Genomic DNA, 25,303 nt, shown 5'->3' with positions numbered 1-25,303 from the left:
CCCTGAGCCTTAGTTTCCTCAGCTGTAAAATGAGAGGATGGCCTCTGAGGTCCCTTCCTGGAATCGGTGGGGTCAGGAGGGATCTAAGTTTAACTCCTGCTTCAGACACTAAGTAGCTTTCAGATTGTAAATTGCTTCAATTCTCTGTGCTTCCTTTTTCACCTGTTAAACTGGGATGCTAACGTTTGCACTACCCTGGTAGGAGAGGGCTAGGGAAAAACCTCAATGCCTAACAGAGTCCTCAGGACACAGTGAGTGCCAAATAAAGGTTACTGATAAAGCGGATGGGCCAGCTGTTAGATGGCCTTCTCCTATTGAGGCAGAAAGAGGAAAGGGCTATCGAGCTTCTCCAAAGCCTATCTATCAGAGCTAACACTTAGCATGTTTAATAGATTTCCTAAATCAACCCAACCTGCTCTGAGGAGCTTCTGGAGGAATTGTGGAAGAATAAAATAAAGGTCACATTCATAAGATTTAAAGGCAGCAAGGGAGCCTTGAGATTATCAAACCAACCCTCTTATTTTACAAATGTGAAAACTGAGGCTGAGTCTACATGGTCTTCCCAAATTTATGACAATGACAGATAGAAAAAAGAGACAGAGACAGAGAGAGGGAAGGAAAGAGAGAAAGAGAGAGAGGGAGAGAGGGAGGGAAGAAAGGAAAATAGAGATGGTAAATACTAACAAATGGGTAAGATGAGGAGAGAGAGGTGTGTCTAGTCCATCTGGTATGCCAATTTACTGGCGTTTCCACATCAAAGTCTTAAAGTAGCCATCTTAACCTGAGCTCTGTGAACTTTAAAAAATATATTCTTGATAGCAATATTTTAATACAATGTTTCCTTGGAAATATCATGTATTTTCCTTTATTCACCGAAAACCATTATTCTGAGAAGGGTTGATGGCACTAAAATGTCTAGACAATAAATATTAGGCACCCACTTTTTTCAGTGGTTAGGTCAAATTATTAAAACCTCATATGGGAGATTTGGTTGTTTTCTGGGCCTTTTGTGCATTATTATTTGCACATTGTTTTTTTTAGGGGTGGTAAAGGAAGAGGGTCTGAAAGAGTCATGTCATTGGTTTAGGGAACTCCCACTATCTCAGAGAGTTGCATGGAACTCTGAGCTTCACCCATGGTCACAAAAGTTCGCTCAAGTTCTGAAGGGACATGATAGAGTTGGAATTCTACTCCACAAAACAGAAGTGGGAATTTAAGGGAAGTTGTAGCAAGAAAAGTTTAGGTTTGATGCAAGGATCAACTTCCCAACAATTTGAGCTATTCCGAAGTGGAATGGGCCACCTCAAGAGGCAGGAGGTTCTCATGTCACTAGATGAACGCATCACAGTTACAGAGGGGATTTTTGTTCATGTGGGGGTCCCTTCCAATTCAGATTCTGAGGCAGAATTCAGGCGGTAAACCCGAGTTCAAATCCTGCCTCAGACACTTACTAGTTGTGGGATAATGAGCAAGTCATTTTGCCCGTTTGCCTCAGCTTCCTTACCTGTAAGATGGGGATAATAAGAGCATCTGTCTCAAATGTGAAAACTCACATGTGAAAATCAAATGAGACAATGATTGTAAAGCATTTAACACATAGCAAGCACTATATAAATGTTATTAATAAATTCTAGTTGTCATTCTGGAGGGCAATTTGGAATTATGACCAAAGGTGCTATAAAACTGTACATACCCTTTGATCTACTAATACCACTATCAGGTCTGTAATCAAAAGAGATTTAAAAAAAAAAGGAAAAGGACCTACTTGTGGCAAAATATTTATAGCAGCTTTTTGTGGTGGCAAAGAAGTAGAAATTAAGGAGATGCCTATCGATTGCGGGGGACAGTTAAACAAAAAGGGGTATATGGTGATAGAATACTTTTGTGCTGTAAGAAATGATGAACAGGATGATCTCAGAAAAAAACTGGAAAGCCCTACATGAACTGATGCAGAATGAAGGAGAACCAGAACACTGTACACAGGAAAAGCATTATTGTATAATGAAATGTGAAAGACCAGGTTATTCTCAGCATGCAGTGATCCAGGACAATTCTGAAGGACTTAATAATAAATTCTACTCCAGAGAAAAAACCAGAGTCTGAAGGCACATTAAAGCATACCATTTTTTACTTTGATTTTATGAATATTCTCCCACAACATGACCAATGTTTTGCATGATCATACATGTATAAATCAGATTAAATTGCTTACCATCTAAGGAAAGGGGAGCAGACCGGAAGGGAAGGAAGGAGACAATTTGTATATTATAATTTCAAAAAGCATGTTAAGAATTGTTGTTATATGTCATGGGGGGGATTAACATTTTTTAAAAGAAAATTCTGGTTGTTTGATAAAAAATCATTTGAGTATGGGCAGTTCCATTGTCATCAAAGATGAAAAATTTGGTAAAAAAGAAATCTGTAGACAAATCTGTTCCATTCTTTGTCATTTATACTCCTTCCATTTTTATATTTAGATACTCTTAGGGTGATCTGGCATATGCACTTAATACATACAACTGAGTTTATTGAGTCTCACACTAAGTTTTCTACAGAGTCGTTTTTCTTTCCTCAGTCAATGCTATTTTACAAGGTGATCTTGCTTATAACTTTTCACCATCTTCCTCCATGAGATTTTGCAAATGAGTTTATATCTTTAATTCACTTTGCCTTTAGCTACCAATTATCATCACTTGACCAGGAGGCAAAGTATTAGTAGAGTTGGCTTCTGAGTCTTTTGGTCCTCCCTGTTAAACATTTGAAACAAATGGTGACCATCAATGTCAATGTCTTTTTCTTTATCCATTTCCCATTTCTCGACATCAACAGAGCATCTGAAAGTCAGGCTGGAGATATTATCACTCCGTGTGTTGATTTTTTCATCTAGCATCTTTCACAAAGACAAGATAGGGTCAGTGTCCTAAAGAAAGATGCACGGATAGTATGGGGCTGCAACCCATCACCAATGATGGCTGCCATGGGCAACACGGAATAGCAGATGCTCTCAAGGACCTCCGTTTCTTGCATTGATAGCTGGTATTTATCAAGTTTATCGTAAAAAGAAAAAAAATGGCTCTCTTCAAGGTCAGATAAATGGCTCTCTTCAAGGTCAGATAAATGGCTCTCTTCAAGGTCAGATCTGATCCAAAAGAAGAGAAAGAGACTAGCAGTGGATGAGTCCACCCTGGTTTTCATGTACTATTAAAAGATTCTGAGGAAAGGCTCCAGAATAGCATGGAGGGTCTATGGAAAGACACAGACAGGAATAGCTCAGGACAAGAGGGCATGAACAGGCTGTATGATCTGAAGCAGTGGACAGAGCTCTGAGTGACACATGAGGAGATCATGATTTCTTTGAAGTGAATCAAAACTCCCAACTTTGCAGAGCCCAGGGGTCTCCTCTCAGTTTGCAAGGAGTTGTGAGTGCTTCAAGTGTACCTGTTGGGGTCCAGCTAGCTGGAACCAACAGACTCAAGTTCAACTGTGAAATGAAGGCTCTCTATATTGATAAATTCTAGCCTGGGGTGATCTCAAATTACAAAGGCAGAATTTTTATTCACTTTTCTCAGATAAGCAATATTCCCAGTTCTGCAGGCCTGACCTCATAAATGAATTTACAACGAACACCCGCGATTCATTTTCCTGAAGCGTAAAAAGAGATGAAAATTTCACAAGCCTTGGTCCTTTGACAACACCATTGAACTGGGGAGTAACCACTTCAAAGGCTGGCTCCCTGGAAGGGAGATGCAGCAGAAGCCCACATGCCCTCTTCACCCAGTCGAATTCTGCAAACTCAGTCTAGGGCTACTGCAGACAAACAACCCACGAGAGCCTCCTCTTCCTAATTCGGAAGTTTTAATAACTGTGCAATGCATTGGAGCTCCTTAGGGGAAGAAAGGTGACAAGTCGTGAATCTATTCTAATGACTATCTTTAGAGAATTGAATTAGAAACAAATCATCTTCTCCTTCTCTAAAGGTAAATGAATTAGATAGATGCCCATACTTGCTGACTCAAATGCTCCAGGGATCTGTTCATAAGAACAAAGTTTGGAATCGAGTTCTGAAAACTGAATGGCCAGGTTTTATTTTAAGCTCGAGGGGCACCATATAGCAAAAAAGTCAACAACTTTTGGTTTGAGAAATTAAAGGGTGCTGGCACGACAGCCTGGCTGCAATAGACTATAAGCCTACTGAAGGCAGGAATTGGTTCACTCCTCCATGGGTCACCAAGCCTCACATATCAAAAAATTAAAAAAACAAAAGGCACTTGCCAAGGCTTTGACACTATTCACTATTACACACTATTCAAGGCACTGGGGAAACAATGACAAAAAATGAGTCTCTGCTCTCAAGTTTATAATAATAAATAATAATAAGCGTCTGGGGAACTCCACATAGCAGCAGCAATCTTCTTGATTTTTTTGTCTTGCCACTGGACTTGGATGACTTTGTGCAACTCTGCCTTACGTAAATCCAATTTACCCATGAGTCAAAAGAAATCACTAGTGATTCCATTTTGGTCCTCTGCTGCTACGATGGCCAGGCAGAGACCCCACACATGGCAAGTTAGGCTTTTTTCTCTCTGGCTCTATCCAAGTAACTAATAAACTTTAGGAAAAATAAGGACCAGAGTCCTAATTTTATTTCTTACACAGTCAACCTCTATAGCACTAGAAACAAGGGACATTCTAAACGCATTGACCCAAAACCATCTATTCAGAAGGCTTTATGAGTTCAGATATTCCCATTTGACAGATGAGTAAGTTAAGACTCAGAAAGGGATTTATCCAAAGTCACACTGTCCATGACAGAACCTGGAAATCAAACCTGTACTGTCTGACTTCGAATCCAGTGTTCATCACGACATCCCCACCACCTCCAATAAATATGGAGAATACGGCATCTAGCACGCCTCTTGACTCCATCGAGGTATTTGCTTATTTCTCTCGGTGCTACAGGGAAAAGAGAGCCATGTTCTTAGAAGGTTATTGGGAACCAAAATCTAGCCAAAGGAGGGTTCCAGAAAAACATAAATGAGCAATAGCAGAGGCAATTAGGGGTGTTTATTAGCATGGAGAAGAAAAGACTTGGACAGAAAGTTCTAATCTACACATATTTGAAAGGTAGTCACATGGAAAAGGGAGCATCCAAGACATGCTCTTTACCCTTAAAGCGATATATACAAAGCAGTTATTAATATATCTAAGATGAGCACTTGTTGAATATTCAGAGACATTTTTATTCATCTTTATGCAACTTCAGTGTCACGCCACAACCCATACTTTAAAATTAAAAGATCTGCATTCATGACTTTCTACAACATACCAGAAAATTCGCATCTTCATGGATGATGATCCTCCCCACCACCCCAGAATTCATACACTGCAGTACCTGGCCTCCCTTGTGACCTCTGCTTGGCGAGTTTCCCCCAGAACCTCCATTTGAAGAAAGACACTTGGGCCAGCCAACTCTTCATTTTGAAAACCCTTCCCTTATGTCTTAGAATCAATACCAGCAGAAGAGAGGTAAAGGCTGGGCAATGAGGCATCTGTAATGAGTAAATTCTTAATTAGCTAAGTAATTAGAGATTCTTGATAATTAGGAATAGGTGGTTGGCTAGAGAAGGTGGATTGGATGAACTAGGCTCCTTTAATTCAAACAGTGGAATCCTAATGAGATCCTGGGAAGGAATTCTTGGGTTTCCCAAGGAAGGGCAGTTAAGATTTACTGGACACTCTTTGGGTGGATGCTCAAAGGATGGATGGTTGTCAGTTTTCCTCTGATATTCCTTGAGGATTTTGGAGATACCTGGTTGGGAATAATATCGTGTGTTTGAGAAAGACTAAGAAGGATTCAAAGACAGTGAGTGTGACTCTGAAATCTGCAGTGTCTGTGATTCTGAAAGAAGCTGGGGCTTGGAGACTGAAGAAAGGCAGAAAAAGCTGAATTGATTATTTGAAGATAGTAGGAGTCTAAGCAAGATTAGCTTGGTTAATTAGGTATTATATATTATAGGTAGATTAAGGAGTTTAGGTGAGGTCTAAGAAATCAGACAAGAAGAAGCTCATCACAGAGAAGATTGGGAATTTGGGGTATTAGGTAAAAAAGGGGGGGATAAATAGATTTTAAAACTCCTATCATCTTTAATTCCTGTATTCTATCTCTACCCTTTCTTATAGTTACAATAGAGTTTTCTGTATAACAAGTCTCTAGCAGATTTTCTTCAACTGCCAAGACCAGCCATTTTCTTCAACTGAATTCTTTTTAAACCCAATAGCCTATCCATAACTATTGACAACTATTGATACAAATCAATATCAGGGTTCATATTCCCCATTACAAGTGGTGAACTAGATAGGAGTTGAGGCCAGATTTGAACCCAATCCACTAAGCCACCTAGTTGCCACCTGTAAAAATGGAGATTTGGACCCTAGACTTCAATCCCCATAAGTCCTTGGCACTTCCCAGAATGCCCTAAAGTCTCACCTGAGATCCTCACCTGGGCCGAGAACAAAATTGATATTTAAACTGACTGTACCGCCTACTTGGTCCCTGCTTCCACTTCTAAGCACACGCGTCTCTCAGAATGTAGTAAGTGAAATTGAATGGGCTTATCAGCCCTAGAAATGTGGCTTATTGATTTGTATCTTTGATTTCTAATAATCTTTAATAAATCTCTAAAATTATAATACTTTTAGTAGAGAAACTAATTTAATTTTTACAGTTTGGCCGAATTGTGACGAAATACCCTCAATTTTCTTAACTTTCCTAAATCTTTTCTCTACTGTGACTAAGTTCAGCTTTTAATAGCTACTGCCTAGATTTTTTTTTTTTAAGCCAAGTTCCTCCAAGGATTTTCAGAAAAGCCTCTTGATCAGCTCAGCTCCAGCTTGCCTGCTTGCCTGCCTCTGGGCTCCTGCACTCCAGACCTGTTGGATTCAGATCGCTCACCTAGTCACGTCCCAGCCCTGTCAGTACTGCTCTGGCTGCCCACCCCAGCTCCAGCTCCTGGCCTCTCTCTCACTCACCTGGCCCAGCTGATCCCTGGCCCCAGCAACTCTGGCCTCCGACCCAAATCAAAGATCGCCCCAGGCTCCTGGTAGCAGACCCAATTTCTTCAGGATCAAAAACCAGCTGGTAAAAACAGGGGTGATCTTTTCTTAGGCTACAATTAGCCTAGGGGCAAGGGGTAGGAGAGGAGAGAAAGGAGAAAGAGGAGAAGAGACTTTTCCAAACAGGAAGTTACAAGCATGACTGCTTTAAGAGGATAGCTTTTCAGTGCACTGATACTTTTATTTATCTCACCTGAAATTCAGGGGAAAAATTCAACTCCCTACAATTCTTTGGCAAAATTTGAGATTCCAAAAACCCACCCTAACTATGGAGAGGCAAGCTCAGTGGCTCAGTGGATTGAGAGCCAGGCCTAGAGATGGGAGGTCCTTGGTTCTAATCTGGACTCAGACACTTCCTGGCAGTGTGGCCCTGGGCAGGCCATTTAACCCCCATTGCCTACCCCTTACCAATCTTCTGCCTTCTGACAATAGGCATCTAAATGGATAATTAAAAAAAAAAACACAAGGAACTTTAAAGAGACTGGAGGTTATATTTTTAAGGCATTTCAGACTCCAATGTTTTATAAAAATCTCTGTTTTCTATTGCATTTTTCTGATTTTGTTTAAGATTTAATTCTCTTGGTTTTAAGTTCATATATTAATGTATTCAATACTATTCTGTTACACTGAATCATTTAATGTACTGGGTTTTAACTACTGTTAAATTCTGTTCCTTTTCCCCTATAACTATACTGAACAAATATTATTGAGTAAGCCCATATTAAAACAGCTTTTCTGTTTTGACTTTGTAGATTGTCACATAGAGGATAGATGGACTCCGTCAGAACATTGCTACAATTATATAGCAACCTTTGGAAAATTTAATGAGCTAAATATCTCAAATTTATTTAAGGGGTCTTTTAGACATGATTTTTATATATTTTTCCAACAACTCTGGTCATTTTGCCTACCCCTAACATTTTAGTAGTTGAAGTAAAATACAAATTTAATCCCCACCTCCCACATTTATAAAAATGTGAACGGAAGCTGGGAAGTTAATCCGAGGGCATATAGTACCCCTGGAGCACTCCCAAAAGAGGAGCATTTCTCATTTATAACTCTTCAGCTCACTTTACTTCCACCAGAATGATATCTAGATTTCTTGATGATGTTCTAGACCCAAATGAGTTTTGTTTAAATATGTTTACCAAGGTTGAAAGATTTGCTACATTTGTAAAAATTGTGACAAATATCCATCAGTTCATAGGCTTTTAAAAATTCCATACAGCAACTGATGTGAAATATGATAGTGGGTTTGTTTGTTATTGTAATTAACTGGACTATTGAGAATTTTCGGGATAGATACCTACATATTTGTACTACTGTTCTTTATTTAAAAAAAAAAACTGTTACTTTGTAAAATCATTTGCTTGTACTCACAGTGGATCATGGCCAGACATGAAAAGGAAATGGATCTCATTTTTGGTGAGAAAGCCTTGTATTCTATATTTTCTTAGCTGACACAGTGTGCTCAATCAATTATAATCAATGATTATAAGTTATATTTTTATTTTTAAAACTCTTTTATTATATTTTCTTGCATGTGCAAAATACTATTTTTTCTCTCCTTTGTATATTTGAAGCACATGTCACCAGTATTAAGATTTTCTTTAACTTTTTTAATTTAGCAGTAATATAAGTCTAAAATACATTTGCTATAAAGTCAATGCATGCCCCAAAAGCTTGAGACTATAAAAATGATGCCACTAATTATTTTTTTTAAAAATTATGGGACTTTGTATAATGAGTCTGTCTGATTCCAGGACAAGATATAGAAAAGAGCCATTGCACATGGCTAAAGAATCCAATACAAATGACTTGAACCTTGTGTGAAGACTCAAGGTTGTGATGCTTAACATACGTTAAGACATAGGCCTTCCTTGTATCCACATTCTGTGAAAATTCTTACAGATGAGTATCTCTAACTTGGCTCCTATAATATAGTCCCTTTTTCTGTCTTTCATAGTGTGGCAAACTTTCTGTAGTCCTGGCTACTGATTGAGTAAATGCTTACTTGCTTATATCATTTTAATTGGGCCCTGATTCAAAGATGTGTTATAGATCTATTTTTCCTTTACATGGAATTTTTACACATCTTTGATAGTCTATATTTTCATCCAGAAATTCTTTTTTTTTTATTTTTCTGATGTCTTTTTAATTTCTCTTGCCAATTGATTCATATACCTCATAACTCAGCCATGCATCCCTAAATGATCCCTGTGTTTTTTCAATCACCCTCTTCAAGGGGGGAATGTAAAAATATTATTTTTAAATTGCGAAGTTTAAATTCCTTTTGAGAAGAATTTTAGGTTAAGAAACATGATACCTCTCCAAATCTATTTGGAGAAGACACCATAAAGATGCCTCCAGACCACAAGCTGCATGAGAAGATCAAGAATGAACTTTGGGTGTGGTTGATTGAACATTTATTTGTATGTATACTTTCATGCCAAAGGGGATTTCCCTCTAACTAGTTTTTTGTCAATGCATCTAGCAATTATTGGTTTTGCTCTTTTCTCCTCTTATCCTCAAATTATTGTAACCTTTATTATCTTGATTATGTTTTCATGATCTTTTTTGGGGAAACTTTTCCCAATAAAAATCAAAGGCGCGAATATAAAAATGGAGATTTGAACCCCAAACTTCAATCCCCAGAAGTCCTTGGCACTTCCCAGAATGCCCTATAATCTCACCTGAGATCCCCACCTGGGTCGAGAACAAAATTATTTAAATTGACTGAACCACCTACTTGGTCTCTCTGCTTCCGCTTTTAAGCACACATGTCTCTCAAGATGTAGTAAGTGAAACTGAACAAGCTTATCAGCCCTAGAAACGTGGCTTATTGATTTGTATCTTTGATTTCTAATAATCTTTAATAAACCTCTTAAAATATAATACTTTTAGTAGAGAAACTAATTTAATTTTTACACCCCTTCATTCTTTACTAAATTGCACCTGCGATTCTCCTGGCCTCTCTTCCACACCCCCATATCTGCCCTTGCTATCATTTTTTAGTTTCTTCCTATGTTGTCTTCTCCCATTAGAAGAAAATAGCCCCTTGAAGGCAGAAGCTGTCTGTCTGCCTGCATTTGTGTCCTCAGTCCTTAGCACAGTGCTTGGTGCCCAGTATACGTGTGGGGTCTTCCCACTAGTCGTTAATGGTGGTGGTGGTTATACAGTTAAATTAAAACTCAAATCCATTTTTTTTTTAGATAATAGGATGTATCTAGGAATATTTGATGTTGCTCCAAAAGGCAAAATCAAGACAAATGGGTAGACCTGAAGCAATCCATAACTTCTGGCTCTGTTTTAATAGGGCAAAGTAAATGAACCACACATTTTAAGGTTTACCTTTCTTTCAAGATAATATAAAATAAATAAAAGTAAGACATTACTCTCATTTCACAAGAGGGGAAAACAGAATTGGGATAGCTCAGTGATTTGCTCAAAGCTGTAGAACCAAAGCACTAAAGTCCTTTATCCCTTGAAAATGGTCAAGCAACAATCCTGAGGGACCTATGAGCAAGAACACTATCCACATCCAGAGAAAGAACTATGGGAGTAGAAACCCAGAAGAAAAACAATTTCTTGATCACATGGTTCCATGGGGATATGATTGGGGATGTAGACTCTAAATGATTACCCTAGTACAAATAATATGGAATTAGGTTTTGAACAAATGATACATGTAAAACACAGTGGAAGTGCACATTGGCTCTGGGAGGGAAGAGGGAGGAGAGGAGGAAAAGAATATGAATCATGTAACCATGGAAAAATATTCTAAATTAAATTTTTTTAATGGTCAAGCAAGATGGAATTACCACCCAATGGGGAGGTTACAGAAGGAAATTTCTTCCTGGCTGGGATGTGGGACCAGAGAGAACTTAGGGTTCTAATCAGCTCTTAGGGCCTAAAAATAATAATAGCAGTCAACATTTATATGGGTGGCTAAGTGGTGGACCTGCAATCAGAAACATTCATCTTCCTGAGTTCAAATCTGGCTTCAGACACTTACTAGCATGTGAGCCTGGACAGATCACTTGTCTACCTCAGTTTCCTCATCTGTCAAATGAGCTGAAGAAGGAAATGGTAAACCACTCCAGTATCTCTGCCAAGAAAACTCCACATGGCAATGATACATGTATAACCCAGTGGAATTGCTTGTCAGCTCCAGGGAGGGGGTGGGGGGAGATGGGAGGGAAAGAACATGAATTATGATTATGTAACTATGGAAAAATATTCTACATTTTTTAAAATTGTTTTTTAAAAAATAGGGAAAACCCCACAAGGGATCACAGAGTCAAACACAACTGAAAAACGACTCAGCAACATTTCTACAGCATCCACTATGTGCCAGGCGCTGTGCTAAGCCTTTACAGTGGCCATCTCACTTGTCTACCTCAGTTTCCTCATCTGTCAAATGAGCTGAGAGATGGGAAACTGAGGCATACCGTGATTAAGTGACTTTCCCAGGGCCCCACAGCTAGTAAGTGCCTGAGGCTCAATCCACTGTGCTGCCTATGGTAAAATGGCTTTCTAGGCTTCTATACCTACTCTTCATAGGATCTTCACCCAGAGAAAGGCAAGACACAGCAAAGTAGAATTATCCCCATTTTAAAGAGGAGGAAAAAGGCCTCAATTGGGCAAACACCTTGTGCCCCAGAGATTCAAGCATGGTCAGCCAGGAGGCAGATGCCAAGTTACTCCAAAAACCACCCAAAGCACTGAATCCCAATGAGGCTGGGACTGAATAAACCCAGTGAGGAGTCCTGTAGAGAAGAGAAACTGCTTGGAGTTTATGTCCCCACAACCTGGGAGAGCCCAGCTACAACATTCAACCATCCACTCAGAAACATGCTCGCTCCCACCACTGTGGGTACCTGGCCACTGAGCAAGAGAAGGGGAGGCCACAAGAACACATGCATGGAGGAGCCGGCTCAAAGGCCTGTAAATGGTGAGCCTGCAGGTCCTCGTTTTCCCAACCAGCCCAGACACAGCCAAGACCGACAACGCTCTGGACAAAGGACTTGTCAGACTGCTTGTTTGCAAAGGAAGGGACGGTGCAAAAAGGATTCAAAAAGTTTATTCATACAAACATCTTTAAAATTCGTTTAAAAAATGCATCGCAAAGGGAAAACAAACTGGAAGCATTTGTTGGATACTTACACAGTAAGAAGTACACAAGGTATGGTCACAGAGAAAACACACAGCCAGAGGCCAAGCTGGGATTCCCAAAGCAAACCCCTGAGCAGAATGGTCAGAGGTATGACTTCTCGGGGGTCCCAGGAAAGCTACAAAACAAAGCTGCCCTTGCTCTGGAGTCACTTCTTGTGGTTAAAGGGGCCGGCCCTTTAGTCATTAGAGAACCCTGGCACACTGTCCTTTTTCCTTCTGCTGCCACTCTTGGAAGCCCTGGATGAGGTGCACACATAAAAAAATGATCCTCAAGGCAACAATGCCCATACGTGCTAGAAAAGGAATGCCAAAACAATGAGAGGCAACATGGGAAAGTGCAGAAGGCACCAGACTTGGAGTTGGGAGGACCTGGAGTCAAATTCTGCCTCAGACACTGACTAGCTGTGAGACACCAGGCAAATCAGCTAATTTCTCTGTGACTCAGTTTCCTCATCTGTCATGAGATGGCTAGACCCAATAGCTTCCAAGATTCCTTCCATCTCTAAATCTATGATTCTATGAATAAACTCCACTGGTATGCCTATCTGTGTATGGCAAAAGCTTTTCTGGAAAAGCACACATAAATATTGCCACAAATCAAATTTTGACTAGACAAAAGGGAACTGGCTATTTATATGATAACTACCATCCATTTCCTTTTTCAAGAGGCAAAAAAAGCCTTGAAATATTCACATTTCAGTTTTGGTTTGAATAGCATATACCTGAGACTGTTTTTCTCCATTCACCATGAGAAAAACTTAGCTTATGGAGAACCGCCAGCGGGTTTGGGGTTGGTTTGCTTTTTTACTCTCCTTGTCCATCGATGAGTATTAGAATTGTCCTGAATGGGAACTGGACTGAAACACCCATTCTAAAAATAGGTTCCATGGAATGTTTTCTGGCTCTCCAAAAGTCCACCAGCTAGGCACAGCTGGCAGAAAGGAGCTGCTTGTCAGTCAACACCCACCACATCTCTAGCTTCCCTTTTCTTAAGACTAGCAGATGACATTTTTAAAAAATACCAAAAGGCTTGGCTGTACTAACCACCCCCATTTACATCGAGAACAAATCACATTTCTGTAACACTTGGAAGCAGGTCAACAGTTGTTCCCTTCAAGACAGATGGCAAAAGCATTATTGATCCCCAACTTATAGACTGCAAAATTGAGGCTCAGAAAGGGGAAGGAATGTAGCCAAGGTGAGAGTGGTCTCATTTCACAGCTTTCATGTTGTAGCAGAAAGAATGCCAGGCTTGGAGAAAAAACCCTGACAGTTCAGGTCCTCACTTGGCTACCTAACATCTATGGGACCTTAGGCAGAGTCACCTCACCTTCCAGGGCCTCAGTTTCCCCATCTGTAAAAGAAGAGGGTTGAACAAAAGTACCCCCAAGGCTCCCTTTGGGCTAGAGATCTAGGATGCAATGATACTCCCTCATTTCTCCATTCCTTTCATCCCACTGCTGAATTCAGTGCTGAATTCAGGCACAATTTTGCCTCTGATTGAGTGGCACTCAAGTTTGGCTAGATCATTTAGCAGATTTCAAAACAGTCCTGAGACATCCAAAGCACCCTGAAATGAACATCTACTTTTTGAAAGGGGGAAAAAAACCTTATGAAGTTACAACTGGCACTCCTAAGAGTTGTCAAGCCCTTCCTTTAACCGTGGACCAAATCCTAGGGGGTTCTTTGTTGATAAAAGAATAACAGCAGTTTTTAAATTTCATTGAAAGTAAAGGTCATCTCTGATGATCATCTAGACCATTTTGTAGATAAGGAAACTGAGACCCAGAGAAATTAGCAGAACAGTCATTCTATTCATCAAAAAAAAGCAGATAGGAATATCAGCGTGGAATTAAATCTATAGTTTAACTTTCTCCCTAGCCCAAAACTGCATTCCAGTAGAAAAGTATTTGCCCACTCTAAATAAGTGGATTCTCATAACTTAGGGCTCAACAATGGAGGAGTCTGACATCAGTCCCAAATCACATTTCTGGAATCTGCTAATGTCTGGTCCAATATGACCTCCCTGGTGTCATGGCCATTCGCTGGAGAGAGGGGGAGTGAACATATGTGAGTTAATACGATTCAGTTTTTCCTCATTCTTCCAGTTACTGCTTTACAAAGGTACAAGTAGGAAATGTAAAGGTTCACTGTACATCCAGTGCAACTCAACATTGCAAACACCAAACATTTGTAAAGCAGTTTTGGGGAAATAACCCAGTCCTGTGATTATACTCGTAGATCCCTCTGGTGTGAAAATTCCCTCCACTAATACAAATCAGTCACTCATCTGCAACTCAGAGTCTTAAAAAGTAGGGGCAGGAACTGAGGCCCAATTCCAAGGCCAACAGGCCCCTCTGTAGCCATTATAATGCACTGCTTCTCATAAAGCACATTTAGGGATACAAAAAAAATAACTCAAAAGAGAGCTATTCTCTCAAAGTCTTCCTCCACAATGGTGGGAAGTGGGGAGGGGGTAGATTTGCTCTGGGAAGGCACTTCCCTAGGCCTAGTCCCCAAACCTGAAAGGCTTTTATTCTTCTTCCCAGATACCTTCTTTCTTTCTACTAAGCCTCATTAATTATGTGAACCAATTTGAATATATCTGAAAATAGAATTATATCAACAGTATAACAAGCCACACAAATTTCCTTTTGCATCCGAAAGTACAAACTGTTAACAATAATAATGATTATGGAAAACAAGATTAAAGGTGTGCCTCATTTGGGGAAAAATCTACATAAACATTATTCACCTGACAACAAGCACTTGTAATGAATTCAATACTGAAAAATGATTCACAGTTTAGTAAGATTTGCAATACAGTTTGTTCAGGACCTCCCCGCCTCCAGTTCCAAACCTCTATCCACAAGCAGCTGAGGCTCACTTACACTGGCCTTAGTGATCTCATTCTAATGCCTGTAATATATATAAAATCCCGAGATTATCAACAGTCACATATGCTCTGAAACTAGGGGACACGTGGATTGTCTTGAGGTTGGTTCCATTGGTGTAGAAGGTCTGCAAGGATTCCCCGGTGTCCACGTCCCACCACTGTGAAAAGACAAAAGAAAGTCTCAGCTGCCATAAATTACAAAATCAGAGATTGCAAACAAGGCCATCTGGTGTGGCCATGATTACAACACAAGAAACAGAGTCCCCTGCTAGCCTCAATGCTCCTCCATTGCCAAATTCACCCAAATCCAGTCCAGCCACAGGCAAGAGTGCCCCAAAAGACAAGAAAGGTCTGGGTTCACGTCTTGATTCTGAGGTGGATTGTGAGGCTGACCTCATGTACTTCAGTGCTGAGCCTCAGTCTTTGCCTCTGGGAAGGGACACTAATACACACACACAGTACCACCTCATTGCAAAGGTGGTATCTGTACAAGTTAAAGTGCTATGTAAAGGCGTGAACTTTAGATCACTCCACCCTACTTAGTCTAACAAAAACAGTTATGTCTACATCCATACTTAAGGATTAAGTATTTAGGAGGATGACCTATGACAGACAGGTCTTAGCAAATGACAAATCAGAAACAACTGACAGACCCCTGGGCTGTCCCAAGTCAAGCTTAAGCTACCATTGGTACATGTGAGACGCAGGAAATTGATATAAAAACCGTCTATATATTTCGCATCACTTCCTCTCTCTGGACTCTCTGGCAGCGGAGAGGTGGCTGGTGGCAACTTGCTGAGCGTTTCAGCATCTTGGCGTGGCAGCTGCTATTGTCCAAGTTTAGCAGTGAGTTTTCCTTGACACCATACTGGAGGAAGCTGAGTAGCCTAATTCAGGTGAGGCATCTTTACTGAGCTCTCTCAGAGTTTAGGCTGATTCTTTACCTTTTACCTTCCAAACACTATCCTCTTAGAAAGCCACTAATCTTCTTCAGAGACCTCATGGCGGAGGACTTTGAACTCCCCCTGGCACAGGCCAAGTGGGAGAAATCCTATACTTTTTCCCCCTCTCATCTCCTTAATTCCTTCCCTCTATATTAATTAAACCACCATAAATCTCGACACTGACTTGGGTATTTTATTTGGGATATTCCCTGGTGACCAAAATTAATTTAGATTAGGTCACAACTCTAAAATTACCTTTACAAAGGTCAGGTATCATCAGTCCTTTGGGAGCAAGTTTGGACAGAGCTGGTCCAAAGGAGCCTGCTAGGATCTTAGACTGACTGCACACTCATTCATTGCATCTGAGCCGTGGTAACTACTAGTTACCTAACTACAGAGTGCGTATTTGGTGCCTACTATGTGCCAGGCACGAGGATCACAAAGACAAGAATGAGACAGTTCCTGCCCCAAGGAGCTCAAAGTCTATCAAAGAGACAACACAGGGGGCAGCTGGGTAGCTCAGTGGATTGAAAGCCAGGCCTAGAGACAGGAGGTCCTGGGTTCAAATCTGACCTCAGACACTTCCCAACTGTGTGACCCTGGGCAAGTCACTTAACCTCCATTGCCTAGCCTTTACCACTCTTCTGCCTTGAAGCCAATACACAGTATTGATTTCAAGATGGAAGGGTTTAAAAAAGAGAGAGAGAGAGAGAGAGAGAGAGAGAGAGAGAGAGAGAGAGAGAGAGAGAGAGAGAGAGAGAGATAACACAGACATATATACAAATATCAAGACAAAATAAATACAAACTCTTGGGGTGGGATCAGGAAAGGCTCCAGGCAGGAGGGGGTCTTTGATCAGGGTGAGGGAGCAATAAGCATCTACTGAGTGCCTCCTATGTGCCAAGTCCTGTGCCAAGGACATCCCTGATCTCATAGGCTCATGGTCTGATGAGGGAAACCACACGGACACAATTATGGACATACAAGACACAGGAGGAACAAATAGCAGGTAATAATGGAAGCAAGCAGCATGAAGGAAGCCAGGGAAAAGCCAGGGAGAAGGTTCGACAAGAAGATCCACAAGGGCAGCTTGGCCAGATTCTACAGATGCAGTAAGGCTGAGATGGGGATCGGGGGCCACAGGAGTTTGTTAAGCAGGGACTGAGAGGGTCAAACCTGTATTTTAGGCCTATCCATGTTGAGCAGGGGGTTAGAAGGCTCCTGCAATATTCCAGGAGAGGGATGAAGAGAACCTGAACTAGGGGGCAACCCCATCAGTAGGGTGACAGAGAGCACAGGGAAGGAAGGACAAGAAACAGACCATACAACTCCAAGCAAGAAACAAATGAGACTCGGCAACCAACAGAAGTGAGAAGAGAGGTGAGGGTGCAGATCCAGTCATCCCTGGTAATGGGGACACATGCCCTACAGTAAAGCTGAAGGAGGCACTGAAGAGATGTTGGATTTGGCATCAGGAAGACCCTTGGCAGTGGTTACCACTCTGAGCCTCCTCTGTTAATGAAGGGGATGTTTGGACCAGACTTTCTGGCAGCACCAGAACTCATCATAGAATCTCTTGTGGGCGACATCGCTCATCCATCAGAGCAGGTCCCCACTGGCCCAAGCCTGACAATTCTGGGCTACTCTTTCGGAGGAGGAGGCAGTCGTATGATGCCACAAAGTGCCTGATGCAGGGAACACAGCACTGAGCCTGGAGTCAAGACAGACAGATTCAATGGCATTCAGTACTACAAATGACTCGCTTCAAGCCTAAGGGCTTGTTTTCCTCATTTGCTGGGGTGAAAAATGCCTGTGACCTTCCCTCTCTTTCTTCTCCCTGCCAGGGCTGTTGTGAGACTTCAGAAATACTAGATCAAGGGCAGCTCTTGGAATTGCCATATGGCCCTTCCTAATAAAGTCTGGATGAAGCAAGAATGCCCATTATTACCACTACTGCTTAATATTTTACTAGAAATGCTAATTTACAGCAGTAACACAAGAAAAAGAAATTGAAATTAGAATAGGGATATGCAATAAGGAAACAAAATGGTCACTTTCTGCAGACAATATGCTGGTACACTAAGAGAAACCTAGAGAATCAACTAAAAAATAGCTGAAATAATGAACAACTTCAGTAAAACTGCAGGATATAAAATAAACTCACGTAAATCATCAGCATTTCTATGCACTACACAAAATCCAGCAAAGCAAGTGATAAAAATAGAAATTTTATTTAAAATGCTTGCAAACAATAAAAATATTTAAAGTCTACCTGCTAAGACAAACCCAGGAATTATATTTACACAACTATAAAACACTCCTCACAAAAAGAAAATGCAATCCAGACAGAAAAATTTTAAAGCTGAGTCAATATTCAGAATTATACTAATCAAATTACCAAAAATTATTTGATAGAGCTAGAATAAATAATGACAAAATTCACATAGAGCAAAAAAGTCAAGAATTTCAAGGGACTCAATGAAAAAAAGAACATGAAGGAAAGTGACCTATGTGTATAAAATTCCATTCTGATACTGGCTAAGAAGTAAGTGGTAGATCACTGAAATAGATTAAGTACACAGTACACATTAGTAGATGACCACAGTAATCTAGTGTTTGATAAATCCAAAGATCCAAGTATTTTGAACCAAAATTCATTTTCTGACAAAAATTACTATGAAAGTATAGTTTTGCAGAAACTAGGTAACAGACCAACATTTCACACTATATATCCTTATAAAAATAAGGATAAAATGGGTATATGATTTAGACATAAAAGGTGGTATCATAAGCAAATTAGAGGAACATGGAAAATTTTACCTTTTATATCTGAGGATAAGGGGAAATTTTATATCCAAACAGAAGATAAGAGAGCATTATGTGATTTAAAATGGATAATTTTGCAATAACATAACCAGTGCAGCCAAGATTATAAGGAAATCAGAATCAATAAACTATGGAAACAAATTTTAAATTAAGTTTCTCTGATAAAGACCTCATTTCCAAAATATATAGAAAACAATCAAATGTATAAGAATACAAGTCATTCCTCAATAAAGTCAAACGATGTAACCAAAAAGTTTTCAGAAGAAGAAATCAAAGTAATCTATAGTTATATAAAAAATGCCCTAAATCACTACTGATTTGAGAAAAACAAATTAAAACACCTCTGAGGTACCATCTCACACCTATCAGATTGGCTAATATGGAAGAAAAGAAAAATGACAAATATTGGAGGAAATGTGGGAAAATTGGGACACTAATGCACTTTGGGTGGAGTTGGGAACTAATTCAACTATTTTGGAGAGCAATTTGGAACTGCACCCAAACTATGTTATAAACCAATGCATACCTTTTGACCCAGAAATACCACTGCATACCAAAGATATCAAAGAAAAATGAAAAGGACCTATTAGTACAAAATATTTATAGCAGCTCTTTTTGTGGTGGCAAAGAATTGGAAATTGAAGGAATGTCCATCCATTGGAGAATGGCTGAACAAATTGTGGTAGATGATGATGATGGAATACTATTGTGCTGTAAGAAATCAAGGGCAGCTAGGTGGCTCAGAGGATTGAGATTCAGGCATATTTTTTTTAAATTCAAAGATATTTTGTATTTTCCCAATTACATATAATAACAATTTTAAATATATGTTTTTGAAAATCATAGATCTAAATTGTCTCCCTCCCTCCCTTTCTGCCCCTCTTTCAGAGAAGGTAAGCAATTTTATCTGAATTATATATGTATTATCATCCAAAACATTAGCAGCATACTTTTTAAACTTTATTTTGCTTTTCTGTTTTGGTTTGTGTTTTCTTTTGTAACATGGCTAATAGAGAAACACACTCCGCATGACTTCACATGTATAATCAGTAGCAAATTGCCTGCCTTCTTAAGGAGGGGGAGGGAGAAAATTTGGAACTCAAAAAATTTTTTAAATTAATGTTGAAATTTTTTTACATGTAATTGAAAAATAAAATGAAAGGAATTTTTGACCATAAGAATAGTGGAATGAGAGTCAAGGGCCTGGATTCAAGTTCCACCACTAACACAACCAAGTTAAGTGACCTTGGATGACTGTTTTCACGTCTGTGGTGAAAGGCCATACTAAAAGCTAAAGTAAGGGTAAGAGATATATCTATTTGGAAATTAATATGCCATCAACACAAAAAGTGTCCAAAAGAATAAGATCATTTTTTCCAAAACTGAACTTCTTTAAATTTATTCTATAATTTTAAGTGTCCTGCATCAGTCAGAATTAGGGAGGTCTGAGTGCCATTTCAGACATCCACATTCCAGAGCCTATCCCAGGTAAATGGCAAGCCCTTGTTCCTCTAGAGCTATCAATAGCAACAACTTGGGGAATTAAGGGCTCTTGGCTCCTGGGTACCTACTTTGTCTTCCAGATATTCAATTTTCACAGCTTCAGTTTGGAAGTAAATAGCCTCCAAAGGCCTATTTTCTTGGACATTAGAGGAGCTGATTTTTTAAATTTGTTTTTACTTTTAATTTGCTTCTTTGCTTTCAGATCCTCACATTCCTGAGGCTATGTAAATGCAACTGGTATTATATCAGCAGCAGCTTAACTGGACAGGCCACTTTACCATAAGACCAGCAGACGGGACACCAAGCCCATCAAGCATCCATCCCAAGTCTAGTGCCAACACGGTGAGCCCCTAAGAGGCAGGCAGCCGTCCAGGGCTGCCCAGGTGAGCAGCCGTGAGGAGGTCGCACAAGAGCCTGTGCCTATGACCTCTCCCTCCCCTCCCCCAACTTCCAACACGGGGTGAAGGGCGAAGGTCTGAATGAGCACCACCTGTGAGATGTCGGCCGACGTCCTTCTGGCGGCTGGGCCAGAGGCTCAGGGCAAACCCAGCCCAGAAAGGGGATCCCACGTCTCCCAGAGAGACTCCGGCATCCCAGGGCATTCCCAGGCCCTGACATTTGCCACCAGGGGACCCACAACTGCAATGACGGGACACTTGAAGCAGACTCGGTCTCACGGGAGCTGCCAAAAAAGCAGGTAGGTTCCCAAGCAGGATGTTCCCATTTTACAGACTGGCCCAGACCCACCCCCAAGGGATGGCAAACGTACTCTCAGGAAAGCTGGCCAACATGGTGGCGCCAGCTCTGTGAGTGGAGGCTCCCGGGGCCTGAGGCCCCATTCCAGCGCCTTCCACACGGAGCTCTCGTGGGTGCGGAAATGCTTGGGCATCTGTTACCTTCAGAATACACATCCGCTGCTCACTAAATGGAGCGGAGGAGGGGAAAGGGAGGCTCACCTTCAGATAGCCGCCCGCAGACACGAGCATCCTGCCGTCGGGAGAGAAGTGCAGGTCCGTCACCCAGCCCCCGTAGGTGGCCTCTCCCTCCTCTACAGTGAGCGGGAGGCAGGAATGCAGCAGCCCGCCGCTGGAGACGCTCCAGATCTGCACGCGAGGGACAAGGCCTGTGAGGCGCCTCCTCCCGCCCTGCCGGGGCCCCTCCTAGCATGGCATTCTCCAAGCCACGGCCCTGACAAGACTCTGCTTTTCCCACACAACAAGGGATCCCAGGGAGAGAAAACCGTGCCCTGGGCAGTACCCCTCCACAACCCTCCATCTCCCACCTCCCGGCTGGCATTTTACCCCAGAGCTGTTGCCCAGGCCCAAAGTGCAGTCATGTTACACCCCCACAACCCCCCCCCCCCGGAAAGTCTCCATGCGCATGAGAGCTGCACTGTTACAAACCACTCTTCTGCCTTGGAACCAATACTCAGAATTGATTCTAAGACAGAAGAGATGGGCTTTTAAAAATAAATAATTAATATTTATTAGCCATTTAAGCAGAAGGCGGAGGAACATTTTAAAAAATAATTTCTTGGGGGCAGCTGGGTAGATCAGTGGATTGAGAGCCAGACCTAGAGATGGGAGGTCCTGGGTTCAAATCTGACCTCAGACACTTCCCAGCTGTGTGACCCTGGGCAAGTCACTTCACCCCCATTGCCTAGCCCTTACCACTCTTCTGCCTTGGAGCCAATACACAGTATTGATTCCAAGATGGAAAGTAGGATTTAAAAAAAAAAAATGAATCCTTCCTCCAATTCTGCTGATGTAAACTAAGCCCAAGGATCCTTGGGATGAACTCAAGAGTAAGGATGACTTCTCCAAGCTCATGCTCTGAGAGCTCAAAGGCAAAAAGCAATGGCAAATAATGGGGCTGACTGCCCCCCTCCCAAGGGAAAGAAAAGCTTTCCTCATAATGGCTGTGAAAACAAGGGTGCACAGAACCTGCGAGAAGGCCAAGCAAGGATGAACACAGGTTATGGTGAGCCCCCCAGACAACAGGCCAGGGAAGCAGGAGGAGTCTGGGCTGAGCGCCATACCCTGATTTCTCCATTGTCGTCTCCAGTCGCCAGGAGGGCATTGTCTCCTGAAAAGACAGAGCATCGAACACAGCCCTCGTGACCCCTCAGCTCATGAAGAGGGAAACTGCTCTCAAAATTCCAAATCTAGAAAGAAAAAAGAAAGTAGCTACAGCTTTCATAATTCAGAGGAAAAAATGTTGAGACCACCCAAGCCATCTGTTTTAGAGACTGCATCAGGGTGACAGACACAGAGAAATAATCAGAACTGCTTAGGGGCCTCGGGACATAGATATTCTGATCCCAGTGTGTACACAGAAAAACTCATCAGGGTGGGGGAACCCATCACCAGAGAACGCCTGAGACTTAGGAGATAAACCCTAAAAAGGAGCTTAAGGGTCAAAGGGGTTAAATGCCTCTAATCAGAATTGGGGGAACTTGGGTCTTCCTGACTCTATTATCCCCTGTCACCTAAGCAAGGCCAAATCACACAAATCCACCCAAATACCTTTGCAGTCTTGTCAGCAGAAGTAGATGAAAACTTGGTGGCATTAGGAGAAACATCACAGGAGAGAACCGTACCCTGGTGGCAAGTGAAATCCTTCTCTACTTTGCCAGTAAGGATGTTCCAAACCTTTAAAAAAAAAAAGAGGGAGCTGCGAGACGGCTCATTGGATTGAGAGTCAGTCCTAGAGATGAAAAGTCCTAGGTTCAGATCAAATGTGACGGACTTTGCTACTCTCAGCAATACAATGATCCAGGACAATTCTGAGGACTTATGCCAAAGAATGTTACCCATCTCCAGAGAAGGAATTGCTGGGAGTCAGAATGCAGATGAAAGCATATGATTTTTCACTTGTTTATGTGAGTATATGTTGGGGGGGGTTTGGTTTCATATGATTATTCACTTACAAAAAGGAATAATGTGGAAATATATCTTGTGTGATAATACATGTATAACCCAGATAGAACTGATTGTCAACTCTGGAAGGGAGGAGGGAAGAAGCAAGGGGGACAATATGGATCATATAACTTTGGAAAACTTAGGTGGGAATTTGTTACTAAAATTTTTAAAAACCAAAGGGGGGGTGGGGGGAGTCCTGAGTTCAAATCTAGTCTCAGACACTGCCTAGCTGTGTGACCCTGGGCAAGTCACTTAACCCAACTGCCTAGCCCTTGCCACTCTTGCCTTGGAAACAATACACAGTATTATTTCGAAGACAGAAGGTAAGGGTTTTTTTAAAAAGAGAGAACCTCGTAAGAACATTCTATATTTGTGAGCTCAAGAAGGAAGAAGTCAATTCCAGCAGCAACACATAAGTTGTGATTCTTCCAATCAGTTCATCTAAAGAGTTGGAAGCCAACAGAGAATTTCTTGCTGCTCTCAGAGCCCTGAAGAGCCTGATGTGGCAGGATGGTGGCACTGGACTTGATCAATACCACGAGCTTCTATAAGCGTCCCAGTGATTGGCCACCCGGGCTTCCAATTACCTTCACTGTGCCATCAAACGACCAGGTCAGGAGCCGTGAATTCTGCAAGAGCCGAAAGTCCTTCACAGGCTCTTGGTGTGCTTTGAGAAACACAAATTCCTCTGACTGCCAGTTCCACACCTGCAGGCCAAGAGGATAAAACCAGGTGTTGGGATGTGCTTGGATGTGCATACCTTCGTTCCTCCTGACAGAAAACTTTCACATGTCCACAGGCATCATGGTACAGTGAATGATGGTGGACATTTGGAGGCATGAGTTCAAATCCCATTTCAGACACTTAAAAGCAACATTCCAAAAGCAAGGGTCAATATCCCTGCTCAGAAAGCTCCAAGGGCTCTCAAAGGTCTCTAGAAGCCAAGACAAGTGCCTGTTTGGGATGGAAAATCCTTGGAGATCTGACTCCTGCCCACCCACCCAGACTTAGCACGCATCCCTGCCAAGTATGCACTCTCCTGGTATCCTTGCTGTTCCTTGCATCACCCCCTCCAGCCCCCTCCCCCATGACTTTCCTCCTCACATCTGCTTTGCTTCCTTCAAGGTCCTCTAATTGCTAAGCCCCCCTTTCCAGATCTCCTTCCATGCATTCTGGACACATCCTGAAGGTCTCCCTTGATGCAATATAAGCCCCCTGAGGACAAAGTCTGCCTTGATTTCCTGTCTCCCCAGTGCCTGGCACATAGCAGGTGCTTAATAAATGCTCACTGATCAAGTTTTGTGGTGGGGATAATACAAATTACTTTTCTTGGTCTCTGAACCACAGAAATCTTTGCAAAACTACAGGTGTTACTTACCTGAAAACCCTGGTCCTTCTTGCCCAGTGGGCTGCCCCACATGAAAGTGAAGGAAAAAAGATTGAATTCAATAAGCATTTATTAAGCTCCTGCTATGTATCAAGTGCCAGGGGCAGACAAAAATGAAAACAGTCCCTGCCCCAAAGGCCCTTCCACATAAATAGCAAATTTCACTAAACTAAAAAGAGAAGCCAACAGTCACCAGCTCCCTGCATTTTAAGAAAGCCCAGACTAAAGGGAGGGACTGTGTGGCTGAGCAGACCTCGGCCAATTCCTCCCATTGTGCTTGGCTCCAACATTCTGTCTGGGACTTCAATCAGGCAGGATCTCTTGGGCCTCAGGGTTTAGTTTCTGAAGGCACCTCAACAACAAGAAGGCTGCTATTCCAGCAGGGCTGCAAGGGAGAGGTAGAAGGGGTTCCGATGCCATCTTGGGGTCTCCCAAGTCCCCTCCAGCCCCAACTCAATGACCCTATCGAAAACACTGATTAAGACCTACTCTGCACCTTGTTAAGCTGGGTGCAAGGGACACGAGGACAAAGGAGGAG

At 41.7% G+C, this 25,303-nt stretch overlaps 1 protein-coding gene and 1 long non-coding RNA gene across 10 annotated transcripts in view; one reads left to right on the top strand and one right to left on the bottom strand.

Moving 5' to 3' along the window:
• Positions 1 to 5,667: 5,667 nt before the first annotated feature.
• On the top strand, positions 5,668 to 10,008 carry LOC130454512 (uncharacterized). The gene is made up of 2 exons (XR_008912124.1): positions 5,668 to 5,863; positions 7,866 to 10,008. It is a non-coding gene; the product is annotated as an uncharacterized LOC130454512 (long non-coding RNA).
• Positions 10,009 to 12,180: 2,172 nt separating this feature from the next.
• The window catches only part of APAF1 (apoptotic peptidase activating factor 1), an 86,108-nt gene continuing 72,985 nt past the window's right edge, over positions 12,181 to 25,303 (bottom strand). For 4 of the 9 annotated variants that reach the window (XM_007503261.3, XM_007503260.3, XM_007503259.2 and 1 more), the window contains 5 exons: positions 23,966 to 24,085; positions 22,983 to 23,108; positions 22,496 to 22,621; positions 21,414 to 21,560; positions 12,181 to 15,342 (listed from right to left, as the gene is read on the bottom strand). In XM_007503261.3, coding sequence (XP_007503323.1) covers positions 15,196 to 15,342; positions 21,414 to 21,560; positions 22,496 to 22,621; positions 22,983 to 23,108; positions 23,966 to 24,085 — 666 coding nt within the window. In that variant the 3' untranslated portion in view covers positions 12,181 to 15,195. Of the gene's footprint in view, positions 15,343 to 18,340; positions 21,561 to 22,495; positions 22,622 to 22,982; positions 23,109 to 23,963; positions 24,086 to 25,303 lie in introns of those variants that run through there. The other 5 variants (XM_056798680.1, XM_056798682.1, XM_056798679.1 and 2 more) reach the window with 2 other exon arrangements.

This window comes from Monodelphis domestica, chromosome 5 (assembly GCF_027887165.1).
Source record: "Monodelphis domestica isolate mMonDom1 chromosome 5, mMonDom1.pri, whole genome shotgun sequence".
Lineage (NCBI taxonomy): Eukaryota > Metazoa > Chordata > Mammalia > Didelphimorphia > Didelphidae > Monodelphis > Monodelphis domestica.
Note: the sequence above shows the minus strand (reverse complement) of the source record. Positions and strands in the feature narration are given on the sequence as shown.